At 36.2% G+C, this 15632-nt stretch overlaps 1 protein-coding gene across 10 annotated transcripts in view; it reads right to left on the reverse strand.

Annotated features, from left to right (window-relative positions):
* The window catches only part of LOC122549662 (sodium bicarbonate cotransporter 3-like), a 157912-nt gene that overhangs the window by 31324 nt on the left and 110956 nt on the right, over nucleotides 1-15632 (reverse strand). For all 10 annotated transcript variants that reach the window (XM_043689478.1, XM_043689483.1, XM_043689481.1 and 7 more), the window contains 3 exons: nucleotides 13936-14069; nucleotides 9267-9512; nucleotides 2000-2105 (listed from right to left, as the gene is read on the reverse strand). In XM_043689478.1, coding sequence (XP_043545413.1) covers nucleotides 2000-2105; nucleotides 9267-9512; nucleotides 13936-14069 — 486 coding nt within the window. The remainder of the gene's footprint in view (nucleotides 1-1999; nucleotides 2106-9266; nucleotides 9513-13935; nucleotides 14070-15632) is intronic.

Consider the following 15632-nt stretch of genomic DNA (forward strand, 5'->3'; position numbering starts at 1 on the left):
TGCCAGAGTACACCCATTTGTATAATAGCAACAGTCAGGGGTATCCAGTTAATCAGTGAAATCATCTAAGTAGATCAACCAATCATGATACATGACCCCAAATCAAGTATGCAAGCCAACCCATCAAAATATTGTATAAAATTCAACCCTGGAATTTACCAAACCAAAGTGGTCTCAAAAATATCACTTTCACCTAAGTTATATATGGAATTTCAAGGCTTCAACCATCTAATTGCCACTTAAGACTAATGCACTAAGTGATAACTGCAACCAGTAGATGTCGATTTACTTCACTCTTGATTATACATAAATCTGTGGGTTGGATACATGATAGAAATTTATGCAGAGCCACTTGTTAGATTATAACCTTTCTTCAATAGAAAACCTCTTCATTCCAGGAATCAAGTGAATACCTAACTGAACACAATACTGAAGATGGGTTAGACATTTTAGACCTAATCCTAAGCAGAATCAGACCAGCAAAAAGAAAAAGAAAGAGAAGGTAGAAATAAAGACCAGTAACTCTATAGATGTCTTCCTGTCAGAGTGACTAGTGTGCTACTACAAAACATAGCCATGAAATAAAACTGGTAAGTCTTAGCATTAAGACCCCAAATGGACAAGTTGCTTCTTTTTGCAGAAGTAAACATAATTGGAAAGCCTGAGGTTAAAGCCAGAGGTCATGTTCATAAGCCAAAACAATTATTCCTAATGATTCAGCAAATTTGGTTATGGTACTTGCCTTGACCACAGCCAAAGATAGTGTCAGCATGCCCACTAAAAATGAAAGAGATCTTCATTCACCTGTACCATTCATGATTAATTTTGGTTGAAGCCAGTCCAGTGATGCAGTTCTGAACAGTTACTGGTGCTGATGACATTCAGAAATTGTTGGACAAACTCAGCAGATTTGGCAGCACCTGTGATGCGAAAGCAGAGTTAAATGTGGAGACCAGTGGACGTGAAACATGAACTCTGCTTTTTCTCCACAGGTGCTGCCAGACTTGCTGATTTTCTCCAACAATGTTTTTGTTTCAAATTGCCAGGATCTGCAGTTGTTTTTTTTAAACATTGCTGAAGATAATCATTTGACTCCACAGACGCACAAGATTTTTTCTCAACAAGACACTGCAAACAGGAACCTACCAGTACATCTATCATGAGACACTTAGCCAACTTTGAATAAATTAAGTTTTCATGATGACAGTGCAAGCTGTAACCACAACACCATGATTTTCTAGTTTGTGGATGCATAAAATAACCACAAATATAGTTAGTAAAAAATGAAGAAGCATGAATTAATCTAAGAGTACAAGCAGAGCCACTGAAAAAAAAACATAATCTTTGTTAAATTTGGAATCAGGTACAGAGGTCAAGATTTTCTTAAGGACAATGTTCCTAGGTGAATTCATAGTTTATACTTGTTTTAACTGAAATGAAGAGACAGCCAAATTATGAGATGGTTGGAAAAAAAAAGCACATCCATTTTGATACAGCACGATCTATTTCTCTTAACAGGAATTAATCTGCACTATTTAGATAGAAAAAATTGATTTCATTCTCAGACTGACTATACCTCACCAAAGGATTACTAAACCAGATGATGGATAACAAAAATAGAATAAAAGCAATCAATCAATTTCACAATAGTGAAATACTTTTTCATAATGAGTACTGAGAGATCTACATGGGGAAATAGTAACAGATAACCTGAGAACCTGAAGATATTAAAATTAACTTCAAAAATAGGATTTCAATAACTACAAGACAGAACACTTCCTTTCCTTGCAATCAACAATGTCAACACCACATTGTATAAGTTCCATTAATGAAGCATGCTCAAGACAGATTTAAACATGGCCCTATTTTGTAAAACAAAAACAGTTGATAGGTTCTATTTAGCACAGGCAGATAAGAATAATTGGAATGTCTAGCACGGTCTTAAATTTAGAAACAGTTTAATAACATATGAAGTTTACCTCGTTACAACAATACTCACTGAAACTGTTAGATTCCTCCATGAAATGTTATCTGCAGATATATTTTCTCGATACCAGATATCAAGGGTTTGGTTGGAAGGATTAGATGGTTCAACACAGGCACACCTAAGAAAATTTATTAAATTTAAAACATTTTACATTTAAAAAATATCACAAGCAAATGGAAATCACAAAGTGCTCAATTCCTAGATGAACTAATTTTATCTGTACTGGTCCTCTGATTTTAAAGCAAAAGTAAATTCCAAGTGCATTTGAAATTTCAACAGAACAGGAAGAAAGCAAAAAGTGCTGGAGGTAGTTCAGTTAGTACAAGAGTGAGATTAGCAGTGATTAATGATCATGGCTCAGACGATCAAGATACAGTTAGTCAGAGATGACAAACAACAAAAGGAAATAAGTCAGTGGTGGGAGTAGTTTTGAAGATCTCTCATAGCTCTGAACCACAGTACAGAGTACATACCAAGAAAGATAACCAAGAAAGATACAACAATAATCAGAAAAATGTAATCTTCATACATGTAGCTAAATCAAAGTGGCAAAAGCAGCCTTGGCAATGAGTTCAAAGATGATATTTGGGACAGATTATTCTTTTAGAACAACATTCTTGTTAACCAACCAGATTATTTTAGTCCTAGCAATTTGGAACAGAAAAGCATTGATGATCTAATATAAAGGATCCTTCAGGAAAGATCGATCATAACATGTGTTTTTCATATTCAGTATAAGGATGAGAATATTTTCTGTAAAATAAGTGGAATAAATAAAAGAAATTACAGAAGTGTGAAGAGTTTGTTTAAGTGGGCTGGGAAAATAGATTAATTAGCAAGATGGTAGACACGCAATGATAAAGATTAAAAGGAGACAGGTCATAACTTTCAACAAAAACAAACTCTGAAAAAGAAATCCTTTTTGAGAAAAATAAATCAACATAGCTAACTAAGAATGGTAGAGAATTAACAAAAAAAGGAACACAATACTATAAAGATTAATGGTCGGCCAGAAGATTGGCAAAATAAGGAAAAGACAATTAAAAAAATAAGAGGTAGAAATTTGAATGACACTTAACTGGCAAATACAATATAGAAAGAGTTTCTGCAGTTTATCTTGAATCTAGACTTTTACAAGAATTTTTGTATGTTTTGAAATTATGTTAAGTAAAATGGAAATTTCTCAATAAGCATCTCAGCTTGGATACATATCCACGTGATCCAGGTGCCATGAGATAAGAAATGCAAACAGAAACCCACTGATGCTGGTAGCAATTTTAACATGTTTCCACAATACACAAGTGAAAAATAACTACTTTTGGTTGAGGGGAAGAAACAAAGGAATTATTACTGTGGGAAAGCAAAGTGAACTGCTTGTGTATTAATTACAAGCAGGATGCTTTCTAAGAGTTCACTTTCTACACGAAAACGAGAGGGAGCAGAACAGACTGAGCTCTTAAAGATTGAAAAGAAACTGTCCTAAATAACGAGTTTAATGTATTTTTGCCTCATTGGAGAAAATTATTGCATTTACTGCAGGAGTGTATTCTTGTCATTCAGACAAACAATCTGGTAAATATGATAATGAAAATTACTGAGCGCAATGCCTAGTAGTTTTTGCAAGAGGCTTACAGATGAAAGTTTAGAAATGAAGTAAAACCAGAATCAGATGTCTCTTTCTCTCTAGAAAAATTACAGAATGCTTGATAGTTGGCACAGGTTGAAGGAGGCTGAATAAGACTTTGCAAGATTCCCTTTGGGAATGAGGACCCACTTACAGAACAATAAATTATTTTAGGTTCGGAGGTTGCAGTAACGAATGATTGCTGTTGTATCACTACCATTGATTGTAACACTGCTCAGAGAAATGAACGAAGAATTCTGGCAGTAGGGGAAAAATGCCCAGGGTGAAGAAATGCACCTTCTTAACAAAGATGAGACACAATCCTGAAGACACGTTTGAGTCAAAGGATCACAAATACAGGGCATATGAAGGCTCAATGTTGAAAATTAAAATGCAAGGTTAGAGCATTTATATGATTACTGTGTCCCTCCAGAAAACACAGTTCCAGTCAGTAAAACTTACAACAAACTAGCCAGTTGTCACGTGGATTAGAGTGTGGGAATTTACAAAGATTGTTTCTTTTTGAAGTATCCTTATTTGTTAATACATTCAAAAGCAACATACTGTATATGTTGGACTTCTGAAGCAGGTCATTATTTTTGGCTGTTGAGGCTGAGAAGTTAATTATTATTGTTTGAGATGCCTGATAAGACCACTTATGTTGGGAAAAGGGCACGAATTTCTCTCCAGCAAGTTTAATGATTAATAATTTGTTGATATGGAAAATTTATGGGAACAGTTTACCCTTTCCATTCTATAGAAAACTTACTCTTGTAAGTACGAACATACATATTAAAAGCATAAATAAGTTATTTGACCCAAGTCTGCTCTGCCATTTAAGGCCAAGTGGCTTGCAATAAGTATTTTGTACTTGTCTTCACAACATGGAAAAAGACATGACAAAGCAACCCAATAAAAGAAATCAGGGAGGAACAAAAGTAGAACTTCAAAACAATCAATAATAATAATAATAATAATAAATAAAAAAAATGTATTATAATTATTAGGACTAAATACTGACAATTCTCCTCAACTTGACTGCATGCATTCTAGATTCTTTAACAGTGGTGCTGAGTTAGCAGATGCTTTGGCTGTTCTTGGGAAAAATGCTACAAACCATTAGTAATAGCAGGACATTAAGGTCTAATACAAATCTGTGAAAATAATTTTGTGAAAGGAATTTTGTGTGACAATGCTTCAGAGTTCTTAGGGATTGATAATAGGGAAAATCAATACATGCCACTTATTTGGATTTTAAAACATATGTTTGTCAAGGTTCTACACAAAAACACGACAACTCTAGCTAAGAGTTCATGGTGTTGAAGATAATACAGTAGCATAAACAAAGGATAATAGAACAAGCAGGAAACAGAGCAGGATAAATGGGTCATTTTCAGGTTGTAGAGTCAGACAAGTATCAGTGCTGGGTCAACAATTTATAATCCATATTAACTAGTGACTTGCATGAGGAAGCAAATATACTACAGTTAAATTTGCTGATTATAAAGGTTGTTACAACGGAAGATACAGTCTGCAAAGTCATATAGTTAGGGTATGCAAGGCAGCACAAATTTGACAGATGGAAGCATAATGCGAGGTTGCCCACTTTGTTAATGAAAAGCAAAGCAGATGGCATAAATGAAGAGAGATCACAGAATACTGTGGTACAGACTGACCTGGGTATCCTCAAGAATAAAAAAAAAAGCATGGAGGTACAGCAGACAATTAAGTCAAACAGAAAGTTTAGTTACGACTGTACAGGCATTGGTGAGATCATACCTAGAATACTGGTGCCTCTTTATTTAATGGAGATTTTTTCCAGGTTGCTCTGGGTGATGAGGGAGGAAATAACAGGGCTCTGGCCCAAATGTTAAATAGTCTCTGGCCACGGGGGAAGTGCCAAAGGACTGCAGTACAGCTAATGTAGTCCCACTTTACAAGGGTAGCACAGATAGATCAGTGAGGCTCCCATCAGTTGTTGGGAAATTATTTGAGAAAATATCGAAGGAAAAAATTAACCTCCATTTAGAGAGGCAACGCTTCATCAGGGATTTTCAGCATGGCTTTGTCAGAGGAAAGTCATACTTAATAAATCTACTTGAATTACTCAAGGTGACCAAGTGTGTCAAGATCTCACATGGGCAAGTAATAATGAAGTTGAATGTTCATAGGATCCAGGTTAATTTGGCAAGTTTGATCCAAAATTGGCTTAGCATCAGGAGACAGTTGGTGGTTAAAAAGCTCTTTGTGCAACTGGAGCCCAGAGTACTGTGGCATAACATAGGGATCAGTGCTGATCCCTTACTTTTTGCGATACTCGTAAGTGGTGCAGATGAGAAGTATGGGCGGGGGGCATAAGTAAGTAAGTTTACAGATCAAACAAAGATTGGCCAGGTGGTTAATGTTGAGGACAAAGATCTTAGCTTATAGGAGGATGTAAGTGGATTGGTCAGATTGGCATATCAGCGGCAATTGGAATTTAAGCCTGAGATGTGTGAAGTCACACACTTTGGTAGAAGTAACAAGCCAAGGGAGTAGAAAGGTAGGACACTAAGAAACTCAGCGGAACTGAGGATCTTGGCATGCTTGTCCAGAGATACCCAAAGACAGTGCAACAGGTTAATAGGATAGTTAAGATGGCAAACCTTGCCCTTAATCAGTTGAGACATAGATTATAAGAGCAGGGAGATTATGTTGGAACAGTAACAAATTTTGGTTAGGCCACAGTGGAGTAGTATGCACAGTTCTGCTCATCATACCATAGGAAGGATGTGATTGCATTGGAGGGAATGCAGAGGAGATTCACTAGGATGCGTCTTCGGATGGAGTTTTTAAGCTAAGAAGAGAGATTGAATAAGCTCAGGTTGTTTTATTTTGGAGTAGAGAAGATCGGGCAGTACCTGATAGAGTGAATAAGGTTATATGGGGTGGTGGTGGGGGGGAGAGAGAAAGAGAATGACATGGACAAGGTGGATACAAGGCAGCTTTTCTTAATTGAAGGGTCCCTAACAAGGACAATTTTTTTTTAAAAAAGGTGAAAGGTAGAAGGTTTAGAGAAGATTTGATAAAAACGGTTTTTACCCAGAAATGGCATGGCTCTGAAATTCACTGTCTAGAAGGGTGTTCGAGGCAGTTAGCCTCACAACCTTGAGAGAGAACTTGGATGAGCATTTATGTCATAACATTTAATGTGGATCTGATGCATGAAAGTGGACTGGTGTAGATAGTATTGAATTATTGGCAGTATTGACTTCATAGGCCTCTTCTGTACTGTATGATTTTGAGATTCTATAACTGTATTGAAGGTATTTAAGTGAAGGTTCACCAGGTTGAAGAGGTTGCCTTTGAACAAATCTTAAGCAAATTGGGCCTGTCAGTCTTTGGGGTTTACAAGAACGAAAGAGGTCATCTTATAAAACCTAAGATTATGAGGTTTGACAGGGTAAGAGCTGGGGGCAGTTTCAGAATGAAGTTGTCTCCCACTTAAGTTCAGGAGAAGGAAGATTTTTTTGAGGGTTGATAAATGTTTGAATGCTCCATTTCCAGAGAACACTGTATATCTTCAATGACTGCACTTCCAAAGCCAAGTTATATAAACTTTTGATGTACACTCGAGTCAAGGGTTATAAAGGGCAGGCAAGTGAAATTGGAGGTCATGATCAGATCAACCATAATCATATTGAATGGTGAATCCCCTCTATTGAAGAATGAAACCTTATCATTAATCCAACACATGGATCATATAAGTATATATAACATACAGAGTATGGATTAAAATCCCACTCATCAAAAATGGGTAAAACAACAAATCTGTCCACTCATACAGAAAAGGAAACAATTTACATATACAGATGTTAAGGCAACAAGTCAACAACTGAAATTTTTACTTATTAAAATAAGTAAAACAATTTCCAACACATCTGAACATGGGCTTAAACTAATTCAGTGGAATATTGTCCTATTATTACAATGCTGCTTCACATATTCCTTCATCACAAGTCAAATTCTAAATTCTCTAAATTTTTCCTTTGTGCAATGTTCAATTTTGAGAAATGCAGGCATTCCAGTGCAATTAACACAATGGAAGAAATGCTCAAAACAATGCAAAATATTTCAGAGCATTGTAGTGCATCCATTAGTAAATGGGCATTATTGTGACACAAAGATTAGGCAAGGACCTGACTTCAACTCCTCAACTGTCTTGAAATAGATCTGAAATTAGCAATTTCGTCTAGCAACTGGATGGAAACCAGATGAGGAATACTTCACCTCTTATGAGCCATTTGGCCAAAAGGTAAATGTATGCCAACTCAAACATAAGTAAACATGATCTGCGAACACAATTTGAGAATGCCTTGAAACAAAAGAATTTGAACCTCAGCTGAAATACAAGTCCTTTTCCTGTGGCATTTGACTGAAATGGTGAATGAAGAAATTTTATTTGTAACATTAAAACAGTTACAGTAGTTTAAAGATCCCAAGATTTATTATTTGCCCTGGCTAACTTTCATCCTTGCACCAATTAAACCCAGATTTTGTCCAAACGCAAAGAAGTTTACTTAGAAACGCCAAATGCATGGAAGAAGAAGCAGCAGGAAAGTAGACATGAGGTGAGTTTGTTCAACCCTTTGTGTGGGGATTTGTACAGATCAAAGTGGGGAAAGGTAGCACTTCAAATTGCAATTTTCCACCTGTCCTACATATTTAGTGATGAGATGACTAATACAAGTGATAGAAATGCATTTTCTCTATAATAAACTCAAAGATGTGCTTCTCTCCTAATAAATCTTAAATCAAGTAAATAAAAGAACTACCTAGCAGTGAAAGTAAAATTGTAATTAAGGTAGCAGTTTAAGTAGATAAAACCATAAAATGTAAACAGAACCTTTTTTTGCTAAACCTGGAACTCTGCAAATCTTCAAAGTTTTGGCCACTACATTTGCACCCCATTCTGAGACCAGGAATAATCAAGCACTGCAGAAAAATGATGAATGATTCCATTACAATATTAGCAGAAATAAGGAACAGAAGTTATGGAGAGAAATATTCAGAATGCCTGGTAGAGCTAAGAAGGTGAAAGATTGAAATATTGGTATTTTAGTACAAAGGCTTTATTTTGTTAAATATAATTGACCAATAAACAGAAAACACAAACTTCTGATTGCAAAATTAATGAAATGGAAGTCAGGAAAAAATCTTGAGACAGAGGTCAGAATGCATAAAGATGCTATAAATTTTCTTTCACATATCCTTTGCAAAGAATGTTTTAAAATAATGTATGGATCAAATCGAACTAGGTAGCCATTTTGGCAACCATCATACAATTAATATGTCAAATCACCAACTAATAACAAGACAGTACTACTTTTCAACAGTGAAATTACAGGGAATGTAAAAGTTACCAGCAGTTAATGGAAGTAGTACAAGTTAGATCAAATTATAAAAACAAAACTCAGAGGTTTATGATGCGGCAGGTTAGACATTCTTGGTAAGGGCATTCTAAAAGGCTGGGCACACAGCAAATTCTCAATTAAAAATGAATTACAATATAATCAATGAAAGTTTAAAAACCAATATTATGCAGTGGGAGTCACAGAAAATAGTTCAGTCTATATTACAAAAATGGAAGAAAATTTGTCAAAAGTTTCTGCTTACGAGTATTGGGTAAGTGTTTCTGGATTATTCTGCATATTAAATGGAAACTTCTTTCCCAAAGTAAAGAGCTTTTCCAGTGCTTCATAAATGAATATAATGCAAATAAGAGCAGCAAAGGCCTCCTCTGTGAAGCGCGTTATGTAGCAAACTAGGCTACTTGCATCAGTGGCAACCAACATTATGCACAGCAATGCAGTCCAGAGCCCAATACTGGCACGAAGCGAGAGATACGAAAGTTCATATTCCCTGTTAATAGAAGAAATATGCATTTAAATCAGCTTTTCAGCAAGAAAATATATAAATAAATCAAACTAGAGGCCTGTTTCATATGGCAACATGTAGTTCAAATGTACTAGAATGACTGTCTCACATTGAATTATCTGTACTTGCTGTCTTGGCTATCATGAGATGACGACTTGTTTTTACACCACTATAATACTTCAGAAGCATCTTTCTTCATTATTGCAGGGTAAAATTTACAGATATTTGGCAGCCAGGGGAAGAGATCCTTACAAATGTTCACACAAACAGTTACATTTGTGATGAACACAGAGTTAGTGGGAGGCAGCCATCTGGCTCCTCAGCTATCCACTATTTGGTATGATCATAGCTGATTGGATTGCAATCTTAAAGTCCAAATTTCCACTTTCCACAATAAGCTTTCATCCTTTGCCTAACAAAAATCTATCTACCTATGCCTGAAAAATTTTCAAGGTCTCAGTTTCCATGATCTTTTAAAGGAGGAGAATTCAAAAGACATTGGCCCTTTTCGAAGAAAAGGGAAAAATCTCTTCAGCTGTCTTAAACAGGTGACTTCTATTTCCACATCTGCTGTTAATTTCACATTTCCCCCACAATAACCTCCATTTTCTCTGTGTTTGCCAACTCACCCAACCCATTTGCAACTTTCTTATTTACTTTTCCTACCTATCTTTATCTCAAGGTAAATTTAGTAACCATAACTTCAATCCTTTAAACCAAGTAACTTATTTAAATTGAGAAGGTAAACCTATTACCACTTGCCAAAGAGAAGACCGACCCACTTGTAGCTATACTGTGCTTCTATTAGCTAGCTAGCTGATCATTTAACCATGCTAATGTTTTTACCCCATACCAGAAGCTTTTAATTTTCACAATAATCATTCATGTGACACTTTAATGAAGATTTCCAGAAATTTAAGTATAATATATCACTCAAGATTCCCCTTTATCCACAGTGCATTAGTTTCCTTTCCACAAAAACAATTTTGTATGCTCAATTACCTTTAACTTTTCTATGTGCCCTATAATGTTTTTAGTAACGGCTTCTTGCATCTGGATGTGACTTTTCAGGTCCAATTTACAATCCAGCATCCATCCCAACAAGTGCAGTCAGCAAACCACGAAGGCAGCATTGAACTGAATCTTCAGATAAACAGATGGATGTGAGCTAACTGGTCGATACTTATCCTGCTTTGTGTCCCTCCCTTTTTGAATAAAGGGGTTACATTTGCAATCTTTCAATCTAATTCAAACTTTCATCCTTGCACCATTTAAACCCAGGTTTTGTCCAAACGCAAAGTGGTTTACTTAGAAACTCCAAACGCATGAAAGAAGAAACAGCAGGAAAGTGGACATGAGGTGAGTTCGTTCAGCCATGATCCTACTAAATGGTGGAGTAGCCTCAACGGGCTGTATGATCTACTTCTGTTTCTATTTCTGTTGTGTTATGGAACATAATTGCATTGGCCTCAAATCAACTTTGGTGCCTAAAGGATGCCTTGCTCTTTTCCCCCCTGAAGAGATGTAGGTAATGAAACTTCAGATCAATATGTGCCAGAGGTATGATGGATTCTTATATGCCTGCTCATTAAATAAAGAAATCAATATCCTTCATTTACTCTTTTCTAGTTAGTTACAGACAACATAAATCCAGTACTTAGTAATCATAAATAAGCGTCACAATTTGACAGGGATTTAGAATAGTTTACATCTTAAAAAAAACAAAACTTGATAGGGCACAGTGTGAAAATAGCATACAATTTCAGAGTAAGGAAGAGCATAAAAGCAATTAAGACTAAATTACCAAGCAGAAATCCAAAGATGACTTATATTGAGCTCAAACAATAATTCCAGTTTTCCTCTCCGCAGATACTGAGGACCTGCTTGAGTTAGTCAATCAGTTTCTGTTTTTATTTTACATATCCAACATTTACAGTACTGTGCTTTTACTTAGAGTTTGTATATGGAACTGATATATATGAAAATGGATTTTTCACTTGGGATGTCCCAAACATGTGCAAAATGGAACCTATTATTATATGACAATATCACAACAAAAACAATATGAATCCACGAGCAGCCAGTATATTGGGATAACTGTATGAATAACATGGAGGCATGACCTGAATTTTCTGATCCAAATTAGATAAAAAAAGACTTTATCTTACCATCAGAAAGAACATAAAGGTACCCATCTCAGGATCTCTGCAAAACACCACCAGGCACAGACCTCCAGCCCGAAATTAATGTTCCACTACTACCCTTCTGCCTTCTATGGGCAAGCCAATTCTGAATCTATGTGGACAAGTCACCATGGATTCAATGCATCTTAAATCTTCTGGATGAGCCTACTACGAGGGACCTGGTCAAAAGCCTTATTAAAATCCATGTAAATAACATCCACTGCTCTACCTTCATCAATCACCTTTGAAATGTTTGAGGAGGTGAATAAGACATGACCTGACCTGCTCAAATCCATGCTGACTGTCCCTAATTGGGCCATGCTTTTCCAAATGTGCATAAATCCCATTCCCAAGAATTCTCTCCAATAGCTTCCCAGCCACCGATGCAAGATCCACCAGTCTGTAGTTTCCAGAGAACGAGATATAATTTTGAGGCAGACCATGATACGATTTTATGAATAAGAAATCAATAATGACTGTGTTACACAAACAGTAACACTACAAGCAGTGCTGAAATCTGGATTCATTAGTGACAAATGAATGTGTCAAACTGAACATGTGGCTCACCTATAGATTTATAGTAAATGGAGCATCAGGCCCTTTATGTAACCTGACCTATCTACAAATATGCTATGTCAAAATAACCAAAACAAAAACAGTTATGCAGGAAATATTAAAAGTGCCTATTTTTCAAAATGTTTATACTTACAAGAATCTGATTGTGTACAGTAATAAGACTTAACATTGTAGTTAGCTCTAGGGAAAAAAAAATCTATTCTACAAATACAAAAGGATTCTAACAGTGATACAGAAGGAACAGTGATAAATTTCCAAATCATGACAGAGATTGATGGAAGGGAGTTTGCAGGTGGTGGTCTTCTCATGTATCTGCTGCTCTTGTCCTTCTAGATGGCAGTGGTTAGTGTTTGACAGGTGCCATGTAAGTAGTCGTGGTATATGTCTGTAGTGCATCCTGTAGCTGGTACAAACTGCTACCACTGTGCAGCAGCCCAAAGATATTGCAGAGCAGAGATGCCTGAATTCCAATAACTATCATGCTGCTTTGTGCAAGGAATGACTCCAACTAACTGAGATTTTCCCAGGATTCCCATTGACTCTAGGACTCCTTGACAACACATTTAATTAAATGCTATTTCAATGTCAAGAGCAGTCAATCTTACATTCTTTCTAGAGTTTAGCTTTTTTGTCCAGATTTGAACCAAGGCTCTAATGAGGCGAGATGATAAGGGCTCCTGGTGGAACCCAATCTGAGTATCAACACTTCTTTGTGATACAGTTGAAGAACGCCTTCCATCATTTCATTGATGATCAAAAGAGTAAACTGACAGGTAGTAACTGATTGGGCTGGATTCATCTTGCTTTGTGTGCGCAGGACATATCTTTACCTTATACCTTTACAACCATCCAGTATGTCAGGTAGACGTCAGTGTTGTTGATATTAGAGTAAATAAATCTTTAGCCCGATCTGTTGTATTGATGCACTGAACTCTCCCTTCATTAATGATCAGGATATTGAAGGAGCCTTCTCCGCCAATGAGTTGTTTAATTATAGAACACCATTCAAAATGTGCTAAGACTATATTACTGTGACCTAACTCCATTGATTGGTTGGCACGATCATTTGTCACTCACATCTAAATGTGACTAATCTAGAATTGCCAGTCTGGAAGTTTGACTTGTCACAGGCTTCATGCTAGTGGATTTCTTATTCTACCGAAAGGAACGGCTGATAACTTGGATTCTGTTTGACTCACTGTTATTCCAGCAAGTGGTAGATGAATTTTTTTTTTAAATTCTATTACTAAAATTCATTATAATAGCAAGACCAAGTTAATGTTAAAGTTTGCACTTGGGATTTGCAAAACAATCCTTATTTGATTTTACTCAGCACATTTGAAGGAGTGCCAAATAATCACAGCTCTCCTCCCTTTTCTTTCCCCACTTCAAGAGAGAATTGATTTATTGTTCATGCTTGACCCTTATTTTAATAGATTTGAGAACAAAATTCGACTTTGACAAGTGACACAAGCCAGCAAAATGAATTATTTACACCATGTCATTTACTTGCTGTTCTAAGACTGCATATTTAGTACCTTTGCTTAAGTCAACTTCTACACAACCCTCACAGTTGCACGATGTATTACATTTTACAGCACAATATAATTTTCTTCTCAATAGTACTAAATAAAAGGAAACATTCTTACTTGCATAACTTGAATAGTATTTTTTCAAACACTAATACAGGTCCTGTACTTCCCAAAATTGTAAGCGGCTGTCCAGAAAATAAGGAATACACAATTCCTGTCATTGAAGCCCCAAAGAGAGATTCTATTGCACTCTGGAAGAAAAAGCAAATCAGAAATTTATTTTCATTTATTTAATGTAGTTTCTTTGTTTCTGGTTTCTAGTTTTGCTTTGGAAAGAAGTTGTTTTGCAGATTGCTTCAGCAGCATCCTGAATGTTCTATGAATTGTGAAGCAATCTACAATCAGTTTCAGAAGAATTACAATTAAGTTTTCAGGTTTACAGTTTAACACACCACATATTGCACAGAAGTTTGGATAGAATCAAGATTTCGACTGCAGCTGCATCTGCCCCAATTTTTATTAAAATTCATTCACAGGTTGTGGGTATCACTGGCTGTTCATCTAAATTGTCTTTGAAGGTCATGGTGAGTTATCCTTGACCTGCTGCATTCTCTGGGATGTAGGTGCACTCACAAGTGCTGTCAATGAGGGAGTTTCATGATTGTGACCCAGCAACCATGAAGAAATGGCAATATAGTGTCCAGTTTCAGGATGGTGCAGGGTTTGGAGAGGACAGCATACACTGATGTTCTTCTATATGAAAGCATATGGAATTTTAGTGTGAAATGGTGAGCCAGAAAGATTGATGACCTTTCATCAGAACTTGAGGCAATTTCTTTGCGAAACATGTTCAATATGATGCTGCGTAATAGGTTAATGAAGATCACAGAAGAGTCATGGACAAGTAGCAGAATGGATTTGCTAACTGGCTTCCAGCAACAAAGCACAGAGGTGGTAATGGGCAGTTACAAGTGACAAAATGTGGGAAAATATGTCCTGCAAGGAACTGTGCTGGAATCACTGCCATTTTAATGTACATTAAAATGTGAACTTCTGTAAATGGAGAAATTGTTTCTTTTTTTTAAGCGGTGTGGATAAAGAAGAGTGTTCAATAGTTATTAGTACTAATGAGGACTAGAAAAATTAAATGAGAACATTATAAACATACAGAACGGGCAAATAACTTACAAATAACTAAAACACAACTAATATAAGACAGTAGATTTTTGTGATAAGGTCACTTCTGTCATAAATGTTGCAAGTCATGTGTAGCAGAAGAACAAAGGTATACTGAATTATACGTACACCAATCAAAGTAACCAGAAGTTAGCAAAGCCATTTAAATGATCAAGCATTTTTGTTTACGAGTGACAGAAATATTAAATAGGAAAGTTATGTTAAACCTCATCTACATCAAACCCTATAGGTTCTGGTTGCCATATTGAAGAGAATACAGACACACTGGAGGGATAATAAGGAAAATTTACAAACATGATACTAAAAATGTAAAGATATATATCAGCTGAGGCTTGGCAGGCCAAGTCTCCTTTGAGTCTAATAAAGATAATGTAGAGAGAAATATTTCCACTAGTGGGGAAGAGGAAGAGGCCATCAATACAAGATAGGAAGAAAATTTACAAAGATCTGGAATTAACAGTTTAATAACAACCATGAAGCCAGTATCGGGTGATAGAAAACACTCATCTGACACACTAATGTCCAATAGGGAAGGAAGCTGCTGTCCTTACCTGTCTGGCCAACCCATGACTCCAGACCTAGAGCAATGTGTTTCACTCTTAATTACCCAGGAGACA

Source organism: Chiloscyllium plagiosum, chromosome 5, assembly GCF_004010195.1.
Source record: "Chiloscyllium plagiosum isolate BGI_BamShark_2017 chromosome 5, ASM401019v2, whole genome shotgun sequence".
Taxonomy (NCBI): domain Eukaryota; kingdom Metazoa; phylum Chordata; class Chondrichthyes; order Orectolobiformes; family Hemiscylliidae; genus Chiloscyllium; species Chiloscyllium plagiosum.